General features: G+C 39.9%; 12 protein-coding genes and 1 non-coding gene across 13 annotated transcripts; 6 read left to right on the plus strand and 7 right to left on the minus strand.

The window, feature by feature from the left end:
* Positions 1 to 211: 211 nt before the first annotated feature.
* Positions 212 to 1,996, minus strand: FRS1 (phenylalanine--tRNA ligase subunit beta; the record flags this gene model as incomplete). The annotated part of the gene is made up of 1 exon (XM_002497283.1): positions 212 to 1,996. One exon carries the CDS (start codon positions 1,994 to 1,996, stop codon positions 212 to 214), a length of 1,785 nt encoding a protein of 594 aa, XP_002497328.1.
* Positions 1,997 to 2,295: 299 nt separating this feature from the next.
* On the minus strand, positions 2,296 to 7,110 carry RIM15 (protein kinase RIM15; the record flags this gene model as incomplete). Its single annotated transcript, XM_002497284.1, has 1 exon — positions 2,296 to 7,110. One exon carries the CDS (start codon positions 7,108 to 7,110, stop codon positions 2,296 to 2,298), a length of 4,815 nt encoding a protein of 1,604 aa, XP_002497329.1.
* A 530-nt stretch (positions 7,111 to 7,640) lies between these two features.
* Positions 7,641 to 8,396, plus strand: REX2 (Rex2p; the record flags this gene model as incomplete). Its single annotated transcript, XM_002497285.1, has 1 exon — positions 7,641 to 8,396. One exon carries the CDS (start codon positions 7,641 to 7,643, stop codon positions 8,394 to 8,396), a length of 756 nt encoding a protein of 251 aa, XP_002497330.1.
* Positions 8,397 to 8,573: 177 nt separating this feature from the next.
* ZYRO0F03058g (uncharacterized protein) lies at positions 8,574 to 9,575 on the plus strand (the record flags this gene model as incomplete). Its single annotated transcript, XM_002497286.1, has 1 exon — positions 8,574 to 9,575. One exon carries the CDS (start codon positions 8,574 to 8,576, stop codon positions 9,573 to 9,575), a length of 1,002 nt encoding a protein of 333 aa, XP_002497331.1.
* Positions 9,576 to 9,605: 30 nt separating this feature from the next.
* Positions 9,606 to 9,677, minus strand: ZYRO0F03080r. The gene has a single exon. It is a non-coding gene; the product is annotated as a tRNA-Gln (tRNA).
* A 358-nt stretch (positions 9,678 to 10,035) lies between these two features.
* On the plus strand, positions 10,036 to 10,707 carry HAC1 (transcription factor HAC1; the record flags this gene model as incomplete). Its single annotated transcript, XM_002497287.1, has 1 exon — positions 10,036 to 10,707. The coding sequence occupies one exon, from the start codon at positions 10,036 to 10,038 to the stop codon at positions 10,705 to 10,707; it is 672 nt and encodes a 223-aa protein (XP_002497332.1).
* Positions 10,708 to 11,265: 558 nt separating this feature from the next.
* AGX1 (alanine--glyoxylate transaminase) lies at positions 11,266 to 12,378 on the plus strand (the record flags this gene model as incomplete). The annotated part of the gene is made up of 1 exon (XM_002497288.1): positions 11,266 to 12,378. One exon carries the CDS (start codon positions 11,266 to 11,268, stop codon positions 12,376 to 12,378), a length of 1,113 nt encoding a protein of 370 aa, XP_002497333.1.
* Positions 12,379 to 12,833: 455 nt separating this feature from the next.
* On the plus strand, positions 12,834 to 14,243 carry SHM2 (glycine hydroxymethyltransferase SHM2; the record flags this gene model as incomplete). The annotated part of the gene is made up of 1 exon (XM_002497289.1): positions 12,834 to 14,243. The coding sequence occupies one exon, from the start codon at positions 12,834 to 12,836 to the stop codon at positions 14,241 to 14,243; it is 1,410 nt and encodes a 469-aa protein (XP_002497334.1).
* Positions 14,244 to 14,469: 226 nt separating this feature from the next.
* Positions 14,470 to 16,956, minus strand: MNL2 (putative mannosidase MNL2; the record flags this gene model as incomplete). Its single annotated transcript, XM_002497290.1, has 1 exon — positions 14,470 to 16,956. One exon carries the CDS (start codon positions 16,954 to 16,956, stop codon positions 14,470 to 14,472), a length of 2,487 nt encoding a protein of 828 aa, XP_002497335.1.
* Positions 16,957 to 17,368: 412 nt separating this feature from the next.
* CAK1 (cyclin-dependent protein kinase-activating kinase CAK1) lies at positions 17,369 to 18,478 on the minus strand (the record flags this gene model as incomplete). Its single annotated transcript, XM_002497291.1, has 1 exon — positions 17,369 to 18,478. The coding sequence occupies one exon, from the start codon at positions 18,476 to 18,478 to the stop codon at positions 17,369 to 17,371; it is 1,110 nt and encodes a 369-aa protein (XP_002497336.1).
* A 227-nt stretch (positions 18,479 to 18,705) lies between these two features.
* On the minus strand, positions 18,706 to 19,806 carry ERG3 (C-5 sterol desaturase; the record flags this gene model as incomplete). The annotated part of the gene is made up of 1 exon (XM_002497292.1): positions 18,706 to 19,806. One exon carries the CDS (start codon positions 19,804 to 19,806, stop codon positions 18,706 to 18,708), a length of 1,101 nt encoding a protein of 366 aa, XP_002497337.1.
* A 1,042-nt stretch (positions 19,807 to 20,848) lies between these two features.
* On the minus strand, positions 20,849 to 21,676 carry CAF16 (putative ATP-binding cassette family ATPase CAF16; the record flags this gene model as incomplete). The annotated part of the gene is made up of 1 exon (XM_002497293.1): positions 20,849 to 21,676. The coding sequence occupies one exon, from the start codon at positions 21,674 to 21,676 to the stop codon at positions 20,849 to 20,851; it is 828 nt and encodes a 275-aa protein (XP_002497338.1).
* A 258-nt stretch (positions 21,677 to 21,934) lies between these two features.
* On the plus strand, positions 21,935 to 23,914 carry SPT8 (SAGA complex subunit SPT8; the record flags this gene model as incomplete). The annotated part of the gene is made up of 1 exon (XM_002497294.1): positions 21,935 to 23,914. The coding sequence occupies one exon, from the start codon at positions 21,935 to 21,937 to the stop codon at positions 23,912 to 23,914; it is 1,980 nt and encodes a 659-aa protein (XP_002497339.1).
* Positions 23,915 to 23,967: the final 53 nt, after the last annotated feature.

Genomic DNA, 23,967 nt, shown 5'->3' on the forward strand with positions numbered 1-23,967 from the left:
ATAATCTTACAAAAGAACGTCAACTGGATTCTCCATCAGTCATAGATATATAGCAGTCATTCTGAAATCAGTTAACTGATCTTAAAAAATATCATGTATAGGATTAACGCTCTAGTAAGGATAGATATTTTCACGAATCTGTGCATGAATGCAAAAAAAAAAGGTCGTGAATCCAAATTAAAATTTATCAGACTATTTACTTCTATTTAGTTTACAAAAACACTTCAGCATTCAATTCCACATAAGAGGCAGCATATGGGACATCGAAATTGATCATAACTTCAGGATGCAAAACACCCAAATGGCCAATCATTTTAGCGGTTTCACCTTCCTTTGATCTAAACATGACTCTGGCACCTCTACCTGGGAAATAAGTTGGTAGAGATTCGTCTTGTTCTATCCAATAACCTCTACCATTTGAAGATGCACCGTAATCCGCAAGCCAATCAGTTCTGAAAGTTTGCATAATTTTACCCAATAAACCTTGGGTTAGTTCGAAACCAGAGGTTTTTCCAACATGAATAGCACCCCAATGACGTTCGTTAAATGCCTTTCTCTCTAATTTATCATTTTTTAAAACGATGTCACCGGTTTCAAAGACTTTGATAGGTAAGGAGTGTTTTCTGTTCTCCTTTACAGTCTTTAAAATACCAGGTAACAACGTGGTTCTAACCACTTGATATTCAAGAGTCTTAGGGTTGGCTAATTTGACGGCCTGGGTACCATCGTCTGTTAATCTTAGACATTTGAAGTTTTCATCGTGAGAACACAAAGTCAAGGGTAAGACTTCAGCCCATGAAGCCTGTGAAGATGCGATTCTAAAGATATCTGAGACTTTATTAATTGGTAATGGAGTAGCAATGAAATTTGCGTTGGACAATTTTTCACCCTTAGGTAAGTTATCGTAACCATAACCAATAGCTGCATCTTCCATAATATCGCTTGGATGTAAGATATCTGATCTAGTAACAGGAATTAAAACACGTAAAGTCTTATCATTACCAGAGGAAATAACATCCAGAGACATCTTCTTCAAGCAAGCGGCAATTTCATTAGGGGCCAATTCTAAACCTAGACAGGAGTTGATGTAATCCACAGAAACGTCCATTTCTTTTTCCTTCAAATTTGGTGTAATACGAGATTCCCCATTATGCTCAGATACAATCTCCACTGGTTCCACTGAGAATGGTTCCTTGCAGTAACGAGCAAACATGGTAACCAATTGTTCTAAGACAATTTCTGCCTTTGTCTTATCCACAGCAGTAATTTCAATGAAAATATTTTTGGTATCCAAAGAAATCTTGGAGTGGTCAGAATTAATCAAAGGTGGTAATGAGCAAACGGTACCATTATTATCCTTAATCACTGGGAAAATAGGAGAATTTTCGATGATGTGAACGAAACGACCAATGTTGTTCTTTTGTTCTGGTTGCTTGTAAAATTCAATTAACTCATCACCGTAAAATTGCTTAGTTTGACCCAATGGTGCAAAATGAATTTCTCTTGGTGGTAGACCGTAGAAATGGAATGGACCCTGAATGCTATCGTAATCATGAGTACCCATAGCAATTAAAGTTCTATTTCTACCGATGTTAGAGTGTAGTTTATCTTGTAGGGCAATGAACGATGCATAGGATAATTCATCAAATTGAATGTCCCTCAAGATGGCGGCTGCAGCGTAAGGTCTAACCTTTTCTGTAGATGGATCTATAATCAATTTCGTGGTAGGCTTTGATAATTTGTATTTAGGAGCCTCAATCTTACCAATGTAAACGCTCAATGCCTGAGCAATACCTTCAATACAGAGTAAATCATGGCGGTTGGCACCAACTTCAATCTTTAGCTCAGGTTCTTCCCCTAGTTTCAGAGCTTCTTCAGTAGTATCTTCATCCAACTCAATACCAAATTGGAAACAAAGCTCATCGAACTCTTCATTCGTATATTCTTTACCAAGCAACTGGAAGAGCTGCTTCTTATTAACGGAAACGGTAGGCATTCTTAAAGGAAGAGGAAAACAAGAAAACTAATTGGATTTTACCAAACGGTTACGACTGAAACCTAAACTGCCCTCACAGATCCAGCTGAAGACTCTTTTAAACCCAATCTATTCTTCGTTGGACGTACGTAGATAGTATTAACCCAGAATTGCAAGTCTTTACTTCAAGAGCTCTCGAAGCTGAAAAATTTTAAGTACGTCGTAATACGTGACAAGTATACGGATCTGATGAAATATCCCATCAAAATTGTAAAACTAATCATATCATAAGATTGTATCGTTATAATTTCTTTAATTCGTTAGTCGTTATCGCTGAAGATTGTTTCCTCTTGTTGCTGACTCTTCTTGAGTGCATATTTGGCTACGATCTTGCGCAGACTGTCCGCAAGCACCGGTTTCTCGAGCACATCGTTGAACAAATTGAGGCTAACTGCCTCTTGATAGTAATTTGTGAGGGCAACCACTGGAGTAGTGGAGTTTGTACCGTTGGTATACTTTAAAAGTGATACTATATCGGCAGCTCCTAGTTTCGGTAATTTCAATGCCGTCATAATAAGATCAAATTTAATTCCACTGGTGGCTCTACCGATCAATTCATCACCGGCTCCTACAGCAATCACTGCACAACCTAGATCTTCCAACTCTCTGGTGACGCGGTATCTGTGAATGGAAATTGGCTCACACACGAGGACGTCCATGTAGTAACGAACATCCTCAGTGTTAGAACTCTTCCTACCACTACGTCTTCTATAACGCATAGACTGAACTTTGGAAACCGCTTGTAGTCTATCGCTTTCGTTGTATTCATTCGAATTAGCTCTTTGAGACCCGCTCCTTGTAATAGCTTTGGTACGGTCTGAACCCATTGATGATGATGATGAGATTAAAGTTGGCAGAATACTACCGGATCCCGCCGCAACTATAGATGTATTAGGGGAAACGGGCGACTTGACTCTACTTGAACTAGGAGAATCTTCGGTAAACTGTAAATGGTAACCACCAGAAAAATTATTCGAACTTTCTCCACTACCCTTTCTAGAATGTCCACCCATAAGATCAGTATTGATGCTGCGATCCGGCGAAGACGACCTGAAAGTTGGAGATCCTGCTCTTGTTATTGATGTCTTGCCTGCTAAATTCCCACCTGGTGAACCGCATACCGATGCTGAAACTTTACCAAGCTTAATTTTGGAACCTGAACTGTCAGAGGAGGAACTGAAATGAGATGCCGACGATGTTCTTCTATGCAAACCCGGGCTATCCGTCAAATGTTCATTCTTTAACCTATTGATTGCATCCTTATTGGCCTTATCCAATGCTGATAGATTACGGTAATAAAAGGATCCGAATTCTGTTTGTGATTCATTCAGCTTACTGACTCTACGATCCCTCATATGAGGTGGAATAGCGAGTGGAATATGTTTCATAATCGGTGATGACAATGTACTATTATTATCATGAGATTCTGAATCTAGCGCAAAAGGACTCAATTTGTTCATGGGGGTCTGTATTGTATTTTCTTGACCCGCCGCCGTAGCACCAGATGAACGCTTACTCGTATCAATAGAGGGTGATAAAGATGTCAACTGGCCTTCGTCTTCTCCCTCCTCCCCAACAGTCATCTCGCGACCATCATAATCTGGTCCAAAATCCTCGATAGCCGCACCTCGTAGATCAAAGTACTCAGTATCTTCTGGATCTTCCACTGACGGAACAAAGGATGGTTCTTCTTCATAGACACGGTCCCAATCTACATCGCTGAAATAAGGATGTTCCTTGATTTCTTGAGCTCCATTAGAACCTAGCCTTTTAGCAGGATCTAAGACAAGAAGCTTAGAAACGAGATCTCTCGCATAAGACGTTTCAAATTCCTTCTGATCCTCGGGTGAAGTAAACTCAGGCCATTCAATATTACATGCTAAAATGTTTTTGAAGACTTCTTCGGGAGTTTTTTCATGGAAGGGAGGATATCCAAGCAGCATTTCGAATAAAATACAACCCACTGACCACCAATCACAAGCGTCACCTTCACCAGTCCCCTCTATAGTTTCCGGCGCTAGATAATCTGGCGTACCAAAGAAGTTTTTATCTTGTTTGGAGTCTTCTGGATGGAATAATGCTAAATCAATAGGATTTCCAGTATCCATCATTTTATCAGAAGTATTAGAACTCGTTCGCATATGCGAAGTATCAAATAGAGGAGGTGTTGGTGTGTTGGAACGAGAAATATTTGTAATAGAAAAGGAAACCTGAGAGTCGCTTCTCTTCAATGCAAATATATCACCATGAGAGTGTGCACTAGATTCGGAGTATCTTCTCCCTCTCGTGGTAACTTCATCCGCAGAAGGACTTGAAGTTGAAGAGGATTCGGAAAATTCATGTTTCAACGAACTCTTTCTTTTATGATTGCTACGTCCAGCACCAGAACCTAAAATGGGGCTAACGGGACTTTGACTGGAACTAATATTGCTGAAGCTAAAATGCTTAGACGTATGGACGTTTTTATGACGACGAACAAGCCCTGCTCTCGATAATCCAAAATCTGTCAACTTAACATGGCCCCTACAATCAATGAGAAGATTCTCAGGTTTCAAATCATGATGGATAATGCCATTTTGATGCATATCATCTACTCCCATAATGACCTCGCTGATATACTGTTTAGTCCATTCTTCAGGCAAATAACCCATCATTCTAATCAAGGTAGCTAAATCACCTCCCGGCAAATATTCCATTACTAGAAAGAGATTATCTCTGTTTTGGAAAGAAGCATATAGTGGAGCCACATAAGGTTTTTCACTTTGAACCATCATAATTGCTCTTTCAGATTTAACATTGGTGACTTGATTCTTCGCAATCATATCAGACTTCCTCAATACCTTGATGGCAAAATATTCCCCGGTAAGTTTTTTCCTTGCCAAATAGACGCTACCATATGCACCTTTACTGATGGGTTTTAAAACGGTATAGTCTTTAATACTTGGTGCTGGACTCTTAATTTGATTCGTAGCTAAAAGCAAGGGCGAAAGTGGTTGCTTGGGCAAATTAGAACTATTAGGTTGTTGCTCTGGTGTCAAATAATCTCTTGAATTCGCATATGGTGAAGACATTCCTGAACTATCAGTACCACCTCTTGGCTGCGAACCACTATTTTTTCGTGAAACCTGACTATTCGTTAGAGCGGCCGGTAATGGAGAACATCTACCAGGGGTCAAAGATATAGTAGATTTTAACTTTGGGAGGTTAGCAGAACCTTTAGAGTCAATCCTTATAGGCCCTTGTGACGAGAATAAACCAGAATTATTATCAGGCTTATCATTTGAATTCAGTGTCCCGCTTGATGCAGTACGTAAAAACGAAAAAGGTTGATGTTGATCGTCATTCTTATGGTTTGGAGTGAATGATCTAGATTGCGATTTGTTTGCACTTTGGGTAGCACTCGTGTTACTATTACTAGAGCTGCTACAGGGACAAACATCAGTTTCTCTCTTACCGGCTTCGGTGTCTAGTGGCGGCAACTCAGGATTAGGTAAATTGTCAGCCATTAAATATGAACGGGAAAATAAATCTGAACGAGGACGATGAGGTTGAGGTGATGCAATTTTGGGACTAAAAGTAGAGCGTGCAGAACTGGTGCCAGAATTTACAGTACTGTGTTGAGAACTACTGCCACAAGTTTGACTAGCACATCTACTAATGTTCCCACTACTATTTCGATTAGTTTTAGCTGAAGAATTTTCACTCGGTATTATGCTACCTTCTGCCAATGCGGTGGAGGGTATTAATGCTTCTTGCCTTAGAGGTTGACTTGATTGACTCTGCATACTAGTATCTGCAATTGGTGAATCTGCATATTCGGTGACCAGTCTTGAATTAGTTTTGTTATTTTCGATGCGTTGCGCTATCAGTTGTATTACCCAATTATTAACTTCATTCTTAATCCTTAAAGAATAAGTCATTGCATTGTCGAAACGCAAAAGAGCTTCTACCTTCTGTTTAGCCAAATCAATGGTTTCATGTACTAAAAGTGCCAATCCCTGATCCTGGTCAATTTCCTCCTTAAATGAAAGATGCCAATTCTTTACATTCTGAATATTCCATTTACTTCTTGGCGAAAAATCATAAAAACCTTCAATTCTTTCTTGAGTCAAACCAATCGGATTGATCAATAGATCTTCAGCAGTAGCAGATTTAACCGATCGTAGTTCACTTGGGTTAATATTTATAGAAATTTCGCATAATTCCTTTAAAGAAGCCATAATATTTTTAGATGCTAACGAATCCATGCTTACCGACAACCCCTTGTAACCATTGCTTAATTCAGGGTCATTTTCCAACATGGCGGCTTGTTCCACTAAACTATCGTGCAAAAGATGAATCCATGAATCAATACGATGTTCACATACACAGCTCTGCGCATGCGTTTCAAGCCACCATGCAGGTACAAAGGTTTCGCAAACTCTGCATAATTCCATTTTGGGAGCTGGCAAGTCAGAACCATCTAGACAATGTTTATAATCCACCAGTCTCAGATATTCTGCAAATATAGTTGCACCAAACCCTAAACGTTTAACAAATTCTTCTGGTAAATCTGCCAATGTTTCTTCATGATACCATTCTGGATCATATGGTTTAACCGTCCACATAGAATGTGTGGGTAGCTGAGTCTCATTATCGCGTATCAAAATACCACAAGCCTCTAACGTCATTATTTGATTCATATCGCTAACATCTCCACATCCTTCTTCGCTCTCATCCTTACCTGTATTGTCATCATTATTATCCCCGGTGACCACATTAAAAGTAACCGTATAACTAACACTATCATTAATCAACATCATTTCTATTGCCCTATGGAAGACATATTTGTCCTCAATAGAACCTACAATAAGGTCAGCAATCTGTGAACAATCCCTTGGTCCTACAATTTTCTCCCAAAGATCCGAAAGGTACCTTATCGTCCCATCTTGGTCCAATTCTAAAAGCATAACAGGATTCTTCTCGGTAGCCAATTGTAAGTATTTATCATAATTAGAAGAGGACTCTGAAGTTGATGATGCTATTGATTTGGACCGATTTGGTGTTACAATCCCTTCTTCACAATACTCACTCATGGGGGGTTAGAAAATAGTAAGAATGAGGAATAATGGATACCAACGTTAACAAAAAAATGAAAAAGAAGAGATAGATAGGATAACCAGTTGATAAATCTTTAACGAAAGATCAAATCCCCAATCACAACCTCGTTTCCCGTTCGTTAAACTGGGATATATTGGGTTGATGAATTGGTTTGTAGATAATGCTATCACTGTCTTTGGGATGGGGGAAGTCGATTGATTTTCGGGAGGTGAGAATATATGTGCCGAGTACAATGAAATTTTAGCAAACCAAAATCTCTTTTGAGAAGATTCGATCCAGACATAATCTATTTACATATTTACATGAACCGACCTTCAATCAATCGGAGGTAATCACTAGAACCAACACTAATATATTGATTTACTAGAACGCCTCGATCTTACTGTTGCCTACTATCTGTCATTGGATGAATTTTTCAGCACTCATCGCGAAAGGAAAAACATGAAAAAATTCAGCTCATCTCTTCTATAATAGTTAAAAAGATTTATGTTGCCCTTGATAAATAATGTTCAGCATCTTGTGTGGTGCAAGAACTGTCTCTAAACGTTACCTTGGATCATTATACCGACCTTTCAATCCTTACTTGAGCAAAATGTCTGAAAAACGGAGCATATGGAAGCCATTGGTGTGGGTAGACTGTGAAATGACAGGATTAGATCATAACAGTGATAGGATTATTGAAATATGTTGTATTATAACTGATGGTCACTTAAGCGTTGTTGACAATAATTGTTACGAAAGTGTAATCCACTGCGACAAATCCATTTTGGACCAAATGGGCCCTTGGTGCGTGGAACACCATGGGTCTAGTGGGCTTACTCAAAAAGTTTTGGACAGTGACAAGACTAGAGAACAAGTAGAGGAGGAATTACTGCAGTTTATTAGAAAATACGTTCCTGAACCTCGTACTGGTGTACTTTCAGGGAATTCTATACATATGGACAGATTGTTCATGCTTAAAGATTTTCCTCGAGTACTTGAGCATCTGCACTATAGGATTGTTGATGTTAGTACTATAATGGAAGTTTCATATAGACACAACCCCGGTCTTGCATCTCAGCAACCTAAAAAATTAGGAGCCCACACCGCTAAGCAAGATATCTTGGAAAGCATTCAGCAGCTACGATGGTACATGGATAACTACTTCAAACCTCCAGAAGGGTCAGACACTTTGGACAAGAGAACAATTAGTGATGCAAATGGCGGAGATGGCAAGCAGTCAGAGGGCGAACCTGATTCCAAAAGAACTCGCCAGGAATAACTTGGCTTGTCATTTTCTGTACATATATACATACCTTTATCTTTACTCTTATCGGTCCGTCGGTATTATCCTTTATCTTATCAGGATCGGCCGGTGGATGCATGTATATATAAAGCGGAACCAACAGGAAACCAACCAAATTGAATATGCAACAAGAACTCATCAGGTACTCCAAGGATGAAATTGAGTGTTGTTGATATTAGCAAGCCTGAAGAACAAATCTTAGAACCACTTTTAGAAGCCGCTACGAAGCAAGGGTTTCTTCTTATCGACGGGCATGCTTTTACACAATCAGAAGTTGATGAGTTGTTCACCATATCTGAAGGATTCTTTACCGGTACAGGTCAGAATGAAAAATTGAAGTATCCAATTGATCAAAGAAATTTTGGATATTCCGGCTTTAATGTAGAAAACTTGAATCCTAACAAGAGCGTTGATTACAAGGAAGGCTTTAATTTTAGTCAAATTAATTTTGCTGATGGAATTGTAAACCAAACACCTAATTACGAGTTGAACCAATTCGATTCTACCAACCCTTTACCACCGTTTTTCTCAGAACGTCTGGACTTTTTGAGCAAAATTATTATCAAACTGCATGCACAGGCAAGACGCATCATCCAACTCTTGAGCATGGCAATGGGTGTAGAAGATGTCAATTTCTTTCTGAAAAGGTTTGAACCTAGTAAACCATCACCAAGCACTTTTAGAATGTTACACTATCCTTTAGTGAGATCTAATTCCTCAGGTAAGGCTGATCCCCACGTTCGGGCGGGAGCTCACACCGATTACGGAGCATTAACGCTTCTTTTCCAAAGAAAAGGTGAACAAGGTTTACAGTTGCAGCTGGATGGATGCAGTTGGACTGATGTTGAGTTTGTACCTACTAAACATAAGGGCATGGCACCGCCACTAGTAATTAATTTTGGTGACATGATGTCTTACTGGACAAATGGTGTTTTGAAAAGTACTATGCATCGGGTGAGATTTGAACCGGGGCAAACAAGAGATTCAGATCGTTACTCAATGGTCTTCTTCTTTGAACCTACAGTAACTACGAAATTAATCCCAGTGCCATGTGAAATGGTGCAGACTCAAAAAGGACAGACAGTCGCTAGACCGGAAATGACTTCGCTGGAGTATTTGCAAAAGAAATTGGAGTCAACCTATAGCTATAGGTAACTGTTGCAAGGAAGAAATAAGATAGCAAAAAGGTCCTACCCGGATTCGAACCGGGGTTGTTCGGATCAGAACCGAAAGTGATAACCACTACACTATAAGACCAACGTGTGTTGGGACAAATGGGAATAGCATCTAACCACATTCACCCAAACCCATCAGATGATACTAAGTGACTATACCCCAATTTAATGCAGTAAGTCACATTCCCATAAAAAATAGGCGCTCAGCTTGTTCCTCAGCTTCGTTACTCTGTGGCCTCCACTCGTCTCACCACTCTTTCATCTTCATATATTGGCGATCACGCAACGATTATTTTCAGGAGGCTTAGAGAGAATGTTGTGTCGTGTCGGTGGCAAAGAAACTAAAAAAGAAAAAGAAATTCGTGATATATAAAGGTGACAAATATTCGCCGCAACTACCTTAACTTTCGTAAGGAACTTTTTGAAATCCCCAAGGAGAAATGAGTGAAGATCTAGTCATACCAAGTGATTTCAAATCCACATTACCACCAAGAAAGAGGGCTAGAACCCAGGAGGAGAAAGAACAGAGAAAAATTGAGAGAATTCTCAGAAACAGGAGGGCCGCCCATCAGAGTAGAGAGAAAAAAAGAGTTCACCTACAGAGATTAGAACAGAAATGTAAATTGATGGAATCTCTGTTAGGTAGAATTGATGATTTGGACGGGTTGATCAGAGATAAAAAAGGCAAAGATTTGTTGAAACAATACAGATCTTTTGCCGCCTCTGACGACGAAGACGAATACGAGAACGAAAATCAAAACGGCTCTTGCGACAAGGAAGAAACACCATCTTCCGGTATCAGTAGCGAGAGTGTTAGTTCGGTAAAGTCTGAGTCTGAAGCAGGACTGGTTCAGCTTCAGACTCCTGAAAACTATAAGGTTGAAGAAGATACTGGTATCTCTGAATTTGCGGCCCCTACCGATTTGACTCCTGTGAGTTTCGTCAATGAAGATCCAAAAAGTTTCAATTTGGTTCTAACGAATAATGGCGACTCTGACACCTTGGCACCATCCCAACCACTACAACCAGTTTGGTTAGGAGTGGAGGACGACGACGACGGTTCATTTGAATTTGACGATTGGCGTAATCCAGCAGTGATTGCCGTATCGTAAAGATGCATTTCATCATTATTATTGCTATCACTTGGTATTGACTTTTCACTCATTTCTTCCTTCCATCTTGTTCTGTCCGAAGCGCAGTCAAGCTTGATGTCATTTGAACCAACGTCGTTCTTAACCTAAGTCACCATGGCGCGCCCAGTGCTGCGACAGGTCAGCGTTATTGTGATGGTGTAACGTGTATAGTAGTCGAAATAAACGGTAAATAAGCTCTAAGAGCGTGGATTGGGAATTTATTGTATTCTGTTTCCCCGGGAGAGAGAGGGAGGAGAGGGAAGTGTATTATTGGCGGGTTGGTTGGTTGAAGGATCACTCGGGGATACGCGCGTGTTTAACAAGGCAGTGAGTTGCAACCATTTTCTACGATGATCTTAATAAGGATGGTTACTCATTGTAGGATGGGGTTGCTTGTAATTCCGCTCGGATATAGCAATAGCTTAGCCCTTATCCACCATCCCTAGTTGAGGTACGTTTAACTATAAAAGGGGGTTGACATCTGGCAGAGATCCTGAATGCCATGTCGAAGTAGGTAAGCAAGAGATAAAAGCTAGAATGGTCGATACATTGTTGATTCCAGGACCTATTGTATTGAGTGCAAATGTGCAAAAGGCACTGGGTACTCCTTCACTAGCCCATACATCGCCAGAGTTCCTTACTGTCTTCTCAAGGGTTTTACAAAACACTAGAAAAGTGTTCAGAGCCGATCCTAAGAAAGGTCAGCCATATGTCCTACCAGGGTCTGGTACTCTGGGCTGGGATATTGCTGCATCAAATTTAATTTGCCCCAATGAAAAAGCATTGGTATTATCAACTGGGTTCTTTAGCGATTCATTTGCCGAGTGTTTGAAATTGTACGGTGCTGATGTGGATAAATTAGATGCACCTATTGGTGGTATAGTAGATCCATCTGAAGTTGAATCTCACTTGCAAAAAAATAAGTACAGATTGATTACCATTACTCACGTGGATACTTCCACTGCGGTCTTGACCGACGTTAAGAAGATTACGGAAATTGTGCATCGTGTTTCTCCAGAAACCTTTATTATTGTCGATGGTGTTTGTTCTATCGGCTGCGAAGAATTCGAATTTGAAAAATGGGGGATCGATTTTGCCCTAACTGCATCTCAAAAGGCTTTAGGTGCGCCACCAGGTTTGAGTGTATCTATGATCAGTCAAAGGGCCTTGGACTTTGCTCAACATCCTGAAACACCAACTAGATCGTTCTTTGGCAGCTTGAAAAGATGGTCACCAGTTATGCAGAATAACGAGTCCGGTAAGGCTGCCTATTTTGCAACCCCTGCTGTACAATTGGTAAACAGTTTGGATGTTTCCTTAGATGAAATTTTACAAGATACCCTAGAGAAAAGATGGGAGCAACACAAGAAAACAAGCGATTGGTTTAAAGGTAAATTGACCAATGAATTAAACCTCAAATTGGTCAGTGAGCCTCAGGCATCCGCAAGCGGTCTCACCGCGGTGTACGTCAACGAACCTCCAAAGGTTGTGTCCTATTTGAAGCAGAACGGGGTTGTCATTGCAGGTGGTATTCACAGTGAAATTGGTGGCAAGTACATTCGTGTAGGACACATGGGTGTTTCGGTAGTCGATCCAAAATTAGATCATATTCCAAGAGCATACGAGTTGATCAAGGAAGCAATGCATTAATATAACATTACATATATTCTAAGATTTTATCATATTTATTATATTTTATTTTATTTTTCTATTTTATGCCTATTATTCTTGTCGGCGTCACACTGACACTGCTCTCATAATTCCACGTGATATTGCTGGGAAGAAAGGAGTCACATATTTAGGAGTCAGTTTCAATTTTTCCTTTTTTTTTCATTTCCTCGAGGAGTCATCGTGAAATTTTCCACCGGAGTCATTATTGAAATTTTTCAACCATCGCGATGAGCCTTCCAATTGAAAAATAATAGTACTGATATCAATTAATTATTGTCATTAAAGATATTGATTCTTTCATAGATTTTTTTTTTTTTCTTTGTTCCGAAGGTATATAATTGACCATTACTATTGCAAAAGGTTACAACCATCTTCCTTTAATCAGTTAGATTACCAAGCATCTTTCCAAGACAAATTAACTTATATCTATAAGAATGCCATACGCCCTATCAGAATCTCACAAGAAACTTGTCTCCTCTCATTTGAGTGAAACTGATCCTGAAGTGGAACAAATCATTAAGGATGAAATCGAAAGACAAAAGCACTCCGTGGTTTTGATTGCCTCTGAAAACTTTACCTCCACATCAGTCTTCGATGCATTGGGAACCCCAATGTGTAACAAATACTCTGAAGGTTACCCAGGTGCTAGATACTACGGTGGTAATGAGCAAATTGATAAGATGGAAATTCTATGTCAAAACAGAGCTTTGGAGGCTTTCCATTTGACTTCCGATAAATGGGGTGTCAATGTGCAAACCCTTTCTGGTTCACCTGCAAACTTGCAAGTTTACCAAGCTTTGATGAAACCTCATGAAAGATTAATGGGTCTATACCTACCAGATGGTGGTCACTTGTCTCACGGTTATGCTACTGAAAACAGAAAAATCTCAGCAGTCTCTACTTATTTCGAATCTTTCCCTTACAGAGTTGATCAAACTACCGGTATTATCGATTACGATACTTTAGAGAAGAACGCAATCCTTTACAGACCAAAGATCTTGGTCGCAGGTACTTCTGCTTACTGTCGTTTGATCGACTACAAGAGAATGAGAGAAATCGCTGACAAGTGTGGTGCCTACTTGATGGTCGATATGGCTCACATTTCTGGTTTGATTTCAGCTGGTGTCATCCCATCTCCATTCGAATACGCTGACATCGTTACTACCACTACCCACAAGTCTCTAAGAGGTCCTCGTGGTGCTATGATCTTCTTCAGAAGAGGTGTCAGAAACATTAACCCAAAGACCGGTAACGAAGTCCTATACGATTTGGAAAATCCAATTAACTTCTCAGTTTTCCCAGGTCACCAAGGTGGTCCTCACAACCATACCATTTCTGCTCTAGCGACTGCCCTAAAGCAAGCTACCACTCCAGAATTCAAAGAATATCAAGTTCAAGTTTTGAAGAACGCCAAGGCTCTAGAAAATGAATTCAGAAAATTGGGTTACAGATTAGTGTCTGATGGTACTGATTCTCACATGGTTCTTGTTGCCATTAAGGAAAAGGGTGTTGATGGTGCTCGTCTAGAATACGTTTGTGAAAACATTAACATTGCCTTGAACAAGAACTCTATTCCAGGTGATAAGTCTGCTCTTGTACCAGGTGGTGTTCGTATCGGTTCTCCTGCTATGACTACCAGAGGTATGGGAGAAGAAGATTTCGCCAAGATTGCCGACTACATTCACAGAGCATTCAACATCGCTCTTGCCACTCAAAAATCTTTGCCAAAGGAAGCTAACAGATTGAAAGATTTCAAGGCTAAGATTAATGAAGGCTCTGATGAAATCACCGCCCTAAGGAAGGACATCTACGACTGGGCCGGTGAATTTCCATTGCCAGTGTAATGATCAACGCAAGGGAAAACGACAGCATTTTCAACAAATAATTTAATTCCTTCCATCTGTTTAGTATTATTATTTGTATAATTATTATTATTATTATTATTATTATTATTATTATTGGTATTATTAGTATTATTAGTTTTATTAGTTTTACTCCGAATAACGAACACATAAAGATGTAAGTTAGATATACATTCTTTTCTCATCATTACATTAATTATTATCAATATTATTGTTGAAGGTTGGATTTATTCCTAGGATCTCTCTTCATCAAGTGGCCACCTGATGTGAAGAGGTATCTGTCTAAAGTATAATCTGATGTATCTGAGAACAATAGATAATAATATTTCAGTGTTTGAGAAAACCAAGAGCTTGGGATGGAAGAATCTTCATCATCTTCGAATTCCCGTACACTCCAAACACCTTTAGCTCCAGAATGATACTTCTGCAAATTTTCAATTGTCATCTTTAAGAGTTCAGCTCCCATTTTCCTCCATTGTGATTCACCCGTAATCCTGTACATGTAGAATATTGATTCAATGACGTTTGGGGATAAAAGATGCCTTTTCCCTATTTTATTAACCCAAAATGGTCTATCTGGATCATGCTTCCATTTACCTAATTTCCTATCGATATCTTGAACCCCGTAATTAAATTCACCAATGCCTTGCGTCAAACCAAACATTAAGATTTTACGCATACCCCCACTTGCCTTCTGCGTCTGTAAGCTATCGAGCTCAACTTTGGCATCACCAACAGTAAGGGCGTCTTGATTAGTGTATTGCCCGTCTAATATACTTTGGATCTTCTCGTTTTTGTCAAAAAGACAGGTTTCTTTCTCACAGGGATCCAAGTAAAGTTCTTCTGGGAAAATCCCTCCAAATAATTTAATCATTTCATAGTAACTATGGGTCAATTTTTTAGCAAGCCTCAAGTACTCGGTATTATTAAATAAACCAGATGCTAATCCCAAAGTAGTAGCCAGAGAACATCCTTCATGATTCATATCAAATAATCTTTTAATTTCAACCTGAAGTTCGTCTGTTGAAGGTGAAATACGAGTCTTTGTCCTGAATGAAGAGATTAACGTCAAATTATGATCTGCAACAGGACTCAAAGGTCTGTAAAGCATCAAGTGACGAATTTTACGCATGGCGATCGAAAATAACTGCTTCGAACTGTGCATTTGAAGTTTTTCAGAAGAATCTGGATGTTCTGCTTCCTCATCCTTCATATCATCCGCTGTGTTTTTACCAATATTTTCCACTTCTTCCCCGCTATCCATTGGGTGATAAGTCTTTGAAATGGTCAAAATATCGTGTCCATTCAAAAGATGGTATATTTTTACCAAATTAGAGTAAACAGATTGATGTTGATAGTCCATTTTAAACAATTGTTCTTTCTTTTCCCAATCTCGAGGTGAGATTAAAAATTTACCAGTTTGGTGACAATGTATAAATTCTAGGTTTTGATCGATACTCTTCATGACTTTTGGGTTGCGCAAATGATGGCCAGTAGAAACTTCCTTGGGAGTTAATATTCTACAACCGGAACCATCAACAGTTGTAGGGAACATGTGCTCAATGGCAAACTCGTCCAGAGAAAGCGCGATTGTTCCAAATATCTTTTGAATCGCATCAAAATAACTATTTGAATGTGTGATTTGGGCCAATCTGGTGAATTCTAAAGCCACATTTGTCAGTGAACCAACGTTCATATACTGATAAGGGAATCGATTACCATACTCAGTTTTCCAAAAATACTGTAAAATGGGGATTCTGTTTGGTGTATCAAATGCTCTTAGAATAAAATTGGCCAAATCCTTAGCCTTGGCCAAAAGCACGGGTTCTTCAGAAAGTTCGTAGGCCGAAATTAATCCTCCTAATGCTCTAGTTGATACATCTGGAATATCAACGGAATTCTCTGTTATTGGCGGTATTGTAAAGTCCACTGTCGAAATCAAATGCACCGCATCGTCAAATTTAGACATTTGACCCATAATATACAGAGTATCAAGAGAATCAATCAACGACAACGGCCACGGTTCAGCAGCCAAATCTGGTCTCGAAAGTTCTTCTTGGTCCCAGGATTTCACGAACAACTGGCGCACTTGCTGTAATAATTGGTTCTGTTGATGGCCACCATCCTCGAAACTACTAGCTTGAACATTGGGGTAATCCTTGGGAACTTGCTGAAAATTCAATGGCAAGGAAACTTCGTTCAATACTGCATGTCTATCCTTATGGCTCGACAAATCGTCGATTTCTGGATTTATCCATCTGTCTTGAAACTTTGTAGAACCTCTCCAAGGCGAAGATAGTAACAGTGGAAAGTATTTATTCTTCTCTTTTAATACCTTTGGATCTCGTAAATCAATAATTATTGGTTCTGCAGGTGAATGATCTACAGGAGCCTGAGGAGTTACCGGTGCAGCAGGGACTGTGGAAGCTACATCGACCTCAGCCGAAGGTTTGGAGCTCGGAAGACCTTGAGCACTATCAGAAACTGGTTTCACAGCCGTATCCACTTGTGAATTTATTTCATGATTCGTCAAAGCACCATTGATAGGTGGCATGTACTCATTTTCAGCATATGAGTTTAACATATCAATCTCATTTTCAAAAGTGTAGTAGAAGAGCAAACTAATAGTAACACCTAGTAGTAAAAAGGACTGTACTCTCTTCACCCATATGTGTATTAGTTTCAGTAGGGTCATGCCACCTTCGAACAGTTTTTCCTGTACAAATTTCTTGAACTTCAAATGTTTACGATTGGAAGCTTTGTGTATACAAGCAAACTTGAACGCGGTGAACTCTTACTACTACTACTATTACTACTACAAGCAGGTCACCGAGAGAAAAGAACCTTAGGGGTCGATACATCCTTGCTGTAAGACATGAATGAATCTAAGAAAAGATCGCTCACTTTGACTCCAAGTTCTGGTATTCAAATGGTTGGCAAGAAGCGTATATTGGATGATGGTTCACCTCACAAGTCAAAAGGTCCATTTGGGAACTCTGAAGTGGAGGACTGGCAGAAGCAGTTTCTGTTACAAGCTAGAGAAGTTAGACGTTTGCAAAAAATCAATGAATTCTTAGAGTTGGAAAGGGACTGTGGTGCATAAAATATTATAAATTTAACTTTGTCAATTCATGGACGATTCGTTTGCTACTCCATCTTTGACAGGATTCAAATGATATAATGCCTAAAATACAATTCTCGATGAGCCTTTTAGTTGCTTCATCTTGAATCTCTTTTAATCGTGGCATTAACTTATGAATCGTTTGCAATTGATCATCTCGGGTCTTATTCAATAGATAGTTACCATCACCATCAGAACCGAACATTCCCTGGAATGCCTCTGAAGATCCATATTTTTCAACCTCGGTCCATTGAGCTATTGCAGGAATACCTAGGTTGCTGAATATTGAAAAGATGAGTCTAATATCACTACCGGCTTCACCATCTTCCAATTGACCGCTACCGTCATCAACCATAGCAGGTAAAGTCGTTGACGACAAATTAGCCTCGGTTTGAAACCATTGTGAAATAATTATTAGCAAGGCCCAAACGTCTACAGCAAATTTATAGTTCTTCACACCGAATAGTAGTTCCGGTGCCTTATATATGGAAGTCGATACGTCTGTAATTTTTGCATTTGGATCTTCCCTTTGCAGTTGGATAGGGTCTTCAGTATCATAGGAAATCCCGAAATCCGTCAGTACCAGCTGAGGGTTTTCTACTCTGTTAAGCAGCACGTTTTGTGGTTTTAAATCTCTATGAATTATACCATGAGAGTGGATAAATTGTAACGCACTGGATAGTTGTAGAAAAAAGTCATAAGCGTAACGATCAACATCTAATTGATTCTCGCAAACTTGTGGTTGATCATCCACAGTTTGGGCTCCTGTAAATGATAGATATGGGTTAAATTTCTTTGAATTCTTCTTGGGCGGCCTGTAACAAGAACGCATGTATTCACCAAGATCCATATCGTAGAGAGGTAAAAGTAATTTCAAATACTCTTCATCGCATTCGTAACCCAGCAGTTTCACAATGTGCCCCTCATCGCCTTGGTTTAACTTCTTTAAAATAGCCAGTTCTGAACGAGAATCATGAGGTGGGACTGTTATATCTGTACAGATAGATTTAACCACGTAGGAACCATTGCTTGATATCGTGGCAAATCTGGTGTGTTTCAAATTATGAAATTCCTCCGGATTGTTTGAATCAACCATCGCTACTTATGTGTCTGTTCCTTCGAACTTTGGTAGATACACCGGCTTCGAGCTCAATGTCGGCTTCTTTCCCTTCAAATTCAATACATATTGTTCAATTCAGTCTATATAAAAGGGCTATATATTAATAAAAAAAAAAAAAAAAAAAAAGAATTCCGAATAATTTTAATATTGTCATTAAATCAATTCAATTCAGTCTATCCTAGTCTACTCTAGTCTAGCTTAGTCTAATTAACTTTCTTGAGTTTTTCCTCCGTTCCATAAACTCTGTAAGATCCATCTTCACCATCAACCTCTTTGATATAACTTTCAATTTCATTAATCTGTCTCTTTAAAGTCTCTTCGTCCTTCAATTTTGGATCAAATAATTCATCCTCAGGTCTACGGTAAGATCCACCAATTCTGTCCCACAAAGTGGTAAATTGACCATAGTTGTAGTTGAAATACAAATGGTGAACCGTATGGCACGCGGTACCGTTAACCACAGCGCTGTTGGCCATATGATTACCATCATGGATCATAACGGTCCAACAGTTGACAAAAGTGAATAATAGCAAATAGGAAACCTTGTTTAATGGCATAAGCATAGGGTAGATATGGTATGGCAATGATTGAATGTAACCGTCAACAGGATGGAAGGCGTGCGATGCAAATGGCGTACACACCAGCCATTTGTGATGAGGCTTATGAAGCCTCTTGTAAACTGGTGGAAAGTGCAAAAATCTATGGCCAAAGTAAACACCACAATCAGTAAAGAATATGAAAGACAGGAATTCTAACAGTATGTTACGAAGACCGTGATTCTCGAAATCCGCATAAAAGTACAGTTTGGAATAACCGTGCAATTCCAGTGCAAACCACGGCACTGTCAATAATGACATCCATGGAATTGCGCTCATTGCCAATTTAATTTCCAATGCCATTTGGTTTTTCAAATAACGTGGATGGTTAAAGATGCTCTTATCGAATACAAAAACATAGCTGAGACTTGCGGATATCAAATATAACAACCAACCAAACACTGTAACGACCGCCCAAAGCGAAAGGATCTGTCTCACAAGGTTAGTACGTCCGAGCAGTGATCCGAACGTATCTTTTGTCATCGCAAGTAAAAATGGTGTCTGACCATAAACTTCTTTGTTTACTCGAGGCAAATTGTTCAGGTGGAACAACGAATCCTGTAGAAGGGTTTGGTTATTAACACCAGCATTCAATACCAATTTCTGCTGCCATTTTGGTGGAATTCCAGCTGCCAGTGATGCTGGTAAGACTGTTGAATATAATTTGTCGAAAAGAAATGTATCACAAACCTCCAGGACTAAATCCATTTTGACGGACCTGGTTAAACTACTTTCCCGCGATGCCTAAAGCCAAGTGAAGCTATGAGATACCTTCCTTCGTATATTGGATCCGATTTGTATATTTCATCAAGGTCTGTATTTATATATTATTGCATTGAAAAAAAATTGAGACCCCATCGCATACTTTTACGAAGGTTGCTCGTTTACGTTGAACGAGCGAGATCTCTAAACGACGACACCTTTTTCCTTTCGGTAAATTCCCTAAGCCGTGCACGTGACATTATCAGTATCGGTTACGCCTTATAATGCTTGCCTGAGCTCCACCAATACGTAGTAAGCATTGATTTTAAATTCGAAAAATCCGCAATTTCTAATCAATGGTTCGAGATCTATTTTACGAGTGCGAAACATCCGCTTTGGTAATTTCGCATTTTAGTTTCTACGTCACGTGATAGAAACATACATAATACCCTCCATGCCTGCTAATAGGCAAGAGGGGCCCTACTTTCTCTCAGCATAGTCTCAGCGGATGTCAAGACTAGGTTTCTCCGTCCAAGAATTGATGTATATATGCCAGCCTAATTCAAAATAGTTGGCTGTCACTTCGCTCACAGCTCTACCAAGCAATGTTCAGAACACTTACGATAGTATTAATTTTGGTCGTCGTACTATGCACACTCTGATATTTGATATGGTCCAATGGATTTTCATTATTGAGCTGATTTTGTTGCAAATGGTTTTTGCATTCGGATACCCATTAAGAAATCCACATTTACTAATACGAGCAACTATAAACTAGAGCAAAGGCCGAGAAATGAAAATCGATCGCTGATTAATAATGCCGCTTCTTTCTTTATATCTATATACTTTAATTATCTGGGTGTTAGTTAAACGGTTAGCAGAAGGGTCTTTCTTTGTAATAGTGGGCATGGCTGCATGTATTACCAAATGTTCATTCTCCATTTATCTATCTATTATTATTTATTTCACTCTGGGCATTTCCGCGCCAGGCTGTCACCGCTTTCCTAATTCGGCAACGCTGACGCTGACATTAAACTTTTTGGTTGAGCTATACATGGGTCTCTTCAGTTTCTTGTGGATCTTTGACCAACCATTTCATCGCCAACGGGTACAGACTGCCCACTTTAGGCACTGACACTGCAACACTGTTGTCGTCTTGACGCTTTATATCCAGCTTTTCTTCATCGCCCTCAATAAACGAAAGGTTCTTGTCGCAGTCCAGCCTGTCTACAATACGCCCCATGCGCATGTGTATCAATTGGTTAGGCCACTGTGCCAATCCGTCGAAGATATGCGTTGCATAAACCACCGAGCATTTTCTTGTCCTGGTCTCGTACTCTAAAAATTTCAATAATCTCTGTCTGGCCACTACGTCTAGATCTACAGTCACCTCGTCTATCAACAGCACTTTGCATGGTCTTAGTAATCCCATTGCCAACTGCACACGTCTTTTCTGCCCATCACTTAATTTGAACATTCGCCAGTGCACATCGATATCCAAAATGTTGCATAGGAGTTCACCACGCTCTTTGTAATGTTGTAATCCGATACTCTCTAGCAATTCCAAAACCCCAATATCTCTATTGATAATACTCATGTGGCACCATTCTGTGCCTAAATAGTTGGTGAGTAGTTCGCCATCTTCAGAAGTACTCTGGGGACTAAAGGGGTCAACGCCATTTACGTGTACACTGCCATCTAGACACAAATGTTTCCCGCTCAAAACTTTGAGCAATGTAGATTTACCTGCACCGTTAGCACCGACTACAAGTGTTCTTGTATTCCATGGAATCCGTAAATTTATATCCACCAAAGAAGGTTCATCAGTAGCGGAGAACTTGTAGGTCAAACCGTTAACCTCGAGGGCAAGACTCATTGGTATTAGAAGTGATATGTATATATACTTCTGGGTAGAAAGGGCATTTGGATGATGAGAAGCCCATTTCCACCTCGAAGTATTGAAATTTCAACACACACGTGACAATGTCCTTAGTACTAGAACGAGGAACTTATAGATGCATGGACTCAGTTCGAATGATGAAGTGTTAACATTACAATCGTAAGGGGATTAGTCGATCTGTATCCACTCAATTGAGCTTGCTTCGGTACCAGTAGATTGACTTTGAATATCAGGATGGATGATGTTGATGATATTTTGAACAACGGTAGAGCTGCTGAAGATGACATGGCAGACGAAGACGACATGGCAGATGAAGATGAAGAAGGTGAAAAGGAAGAGGAAGAGGTAGATGCTGAGCAAAACGATGAAGACGACGACGACGACGACGATGATGATGACGACGATGATGGGTTGGGGCTCAAAAGTGGTGCTAGTGAAACTGGGAATCAAGACGACGACGACAATGATAATGAAGATGAGGATGACGATGACGAGGATGATGAGGATGACGATGACAGTGAAGGGGGTAGTGACGATGGGAATGATCTAAACAGTGAAAACTTGAGTCAGCAAACGGGACCCGGAAACTCCAAGGGCCAAGAAATAGAAAGAGAAAGAGAAAGAGAAGAGGATCGATCCAAGAATGATGCCAGGCAGAGAGAAGATGAGAGAGAGGATATGAGAGACTCTCAACGTTTCCAGGGAGCTTTTAACGGCACACCAGAAACTGCCAATGGTGAACAGTCAGATCAACAGGATCAAGACGTAGAAATGAAAGATGCCAACGGGGATGGAGAGAATGGAGGAGAACCTGTTGGAGAAGAGACGTCAGCTGCATCTAAATTCGATAACCTTTACAATTACTATACCCAAATGCTTCGATCGGCAAAAATTTCCGATACCTATAACATCTATCCGACCGCCGCCATACCTATACAAACGGATGTCAATGCCCTGGCAATGTCGAAGGGACTCAAATACCTTTTCCTTGGTGGAAGCGACGGCTTTATTAGGAAATACGATTTTCTGAATACTATGGATGGTAAATTGGCATTAACCATTTTGCAGAAACACTCTCTAGCGGAGTCTATACAAAATGCAGGTATACTGGTATCGTACTGGGAGAATGAGATTCCACAAAAGAAATCAGAGGTTAAATTTTTAAAGAATAACAAAGAATACGAGCCCAAGGTAAGTCCCGTGTACTCTCTGGAGGTTCAAAGTGAATGCCTGTTCCTCCTAAGTGGATTAGATAACGGTGGAATTACTTTACAAGGTGTAAGATATATGGAAGGTTCTATCGGCCATTATTTCAAAGGCAGAGACGGTCACAACAGTATAGTAAACTTGTTGAAGTTAAACGGATCAGAGGATAGATTTTATAGTGGTTCCTGGGATAAGCGTCTATTGGAGTGGGATTTACAAACCGGGGGTATCCTAAATGAGTTCAAAGGTGGTACTTCTGAATATTCAGCAATTGAAATGAGACCTCAGTTCTCTTCAGTGAATATTAGTGAGGTGGCGACTAACTTAAAGGCATCCTCTGGACAGGATCAAGATGAGGACGATGATATGGGATCTTTATTCGGTGACGATGAAGAGGAGGATCCTAATGTCAAGCCGGATGCAGAAGATGAAAAACCTGCACAGAATCCAGCTTCTGCTTTGGAAGAAATCTCGAGGACGACTTTGAATGTGGTCTACGATGAATCAGTTTTCATGACGTCTGGTTTAAATGGATCTGTCCACATATGGGATAGACGCACGACTAATGCACCTGTACTCAAATTAGAAAGGGGTCCTAAAGTACCGCCATGGTGTCAATCCGCTTGTTGGTCCATGGATGGTGACCACGTCTACGTTGGTAGAAGAAATGCAGTTGTAGAAGAATTCGATTTAAAGAATCCGACACAGCCAAGTAATACTCTAAAACTACCGGGGATCTCTGGTCCCGTTTCATGTGTCAAGGCTATGCCCAATAATAGACAGATTCTGTGTGCATCTAAGGATAACATTAGAATTTACGATACAAAAGCTGATTTCTCTAAGGGCTCAACTATACCGTTCCTTATCGTACCTGGTCATCATGGTGGATCCATTTCTAACCTTTATGTGGATCCCACATGTCGATTCCTAGTGAGTACTAGTGGTAGCCGTGGTTGGCAGGGGAATTCTACGGATACGACGTTCATATATGAGATAGACTTAGAATAAGCTATATAATTTGTTATTTTCTTTGTAAAAGTACATTCGCATCACAACTAGAA

The sequence above is a fragment of the Zygosaccharomyces rouxii genome (assembly GCF_000026365.1).
Source record: "Zygosaccharomyces rouxii strain CBS732 chromosome F complete sequence".
NCBI classification, from domain to species: Eukaryota; Fungi; Ascomycota; class Saccharomycetes; order Saccharomycetales; family Saccharomycetaceae; genus Zygosaccharomyces; species Zygosaccharomyces rouxii.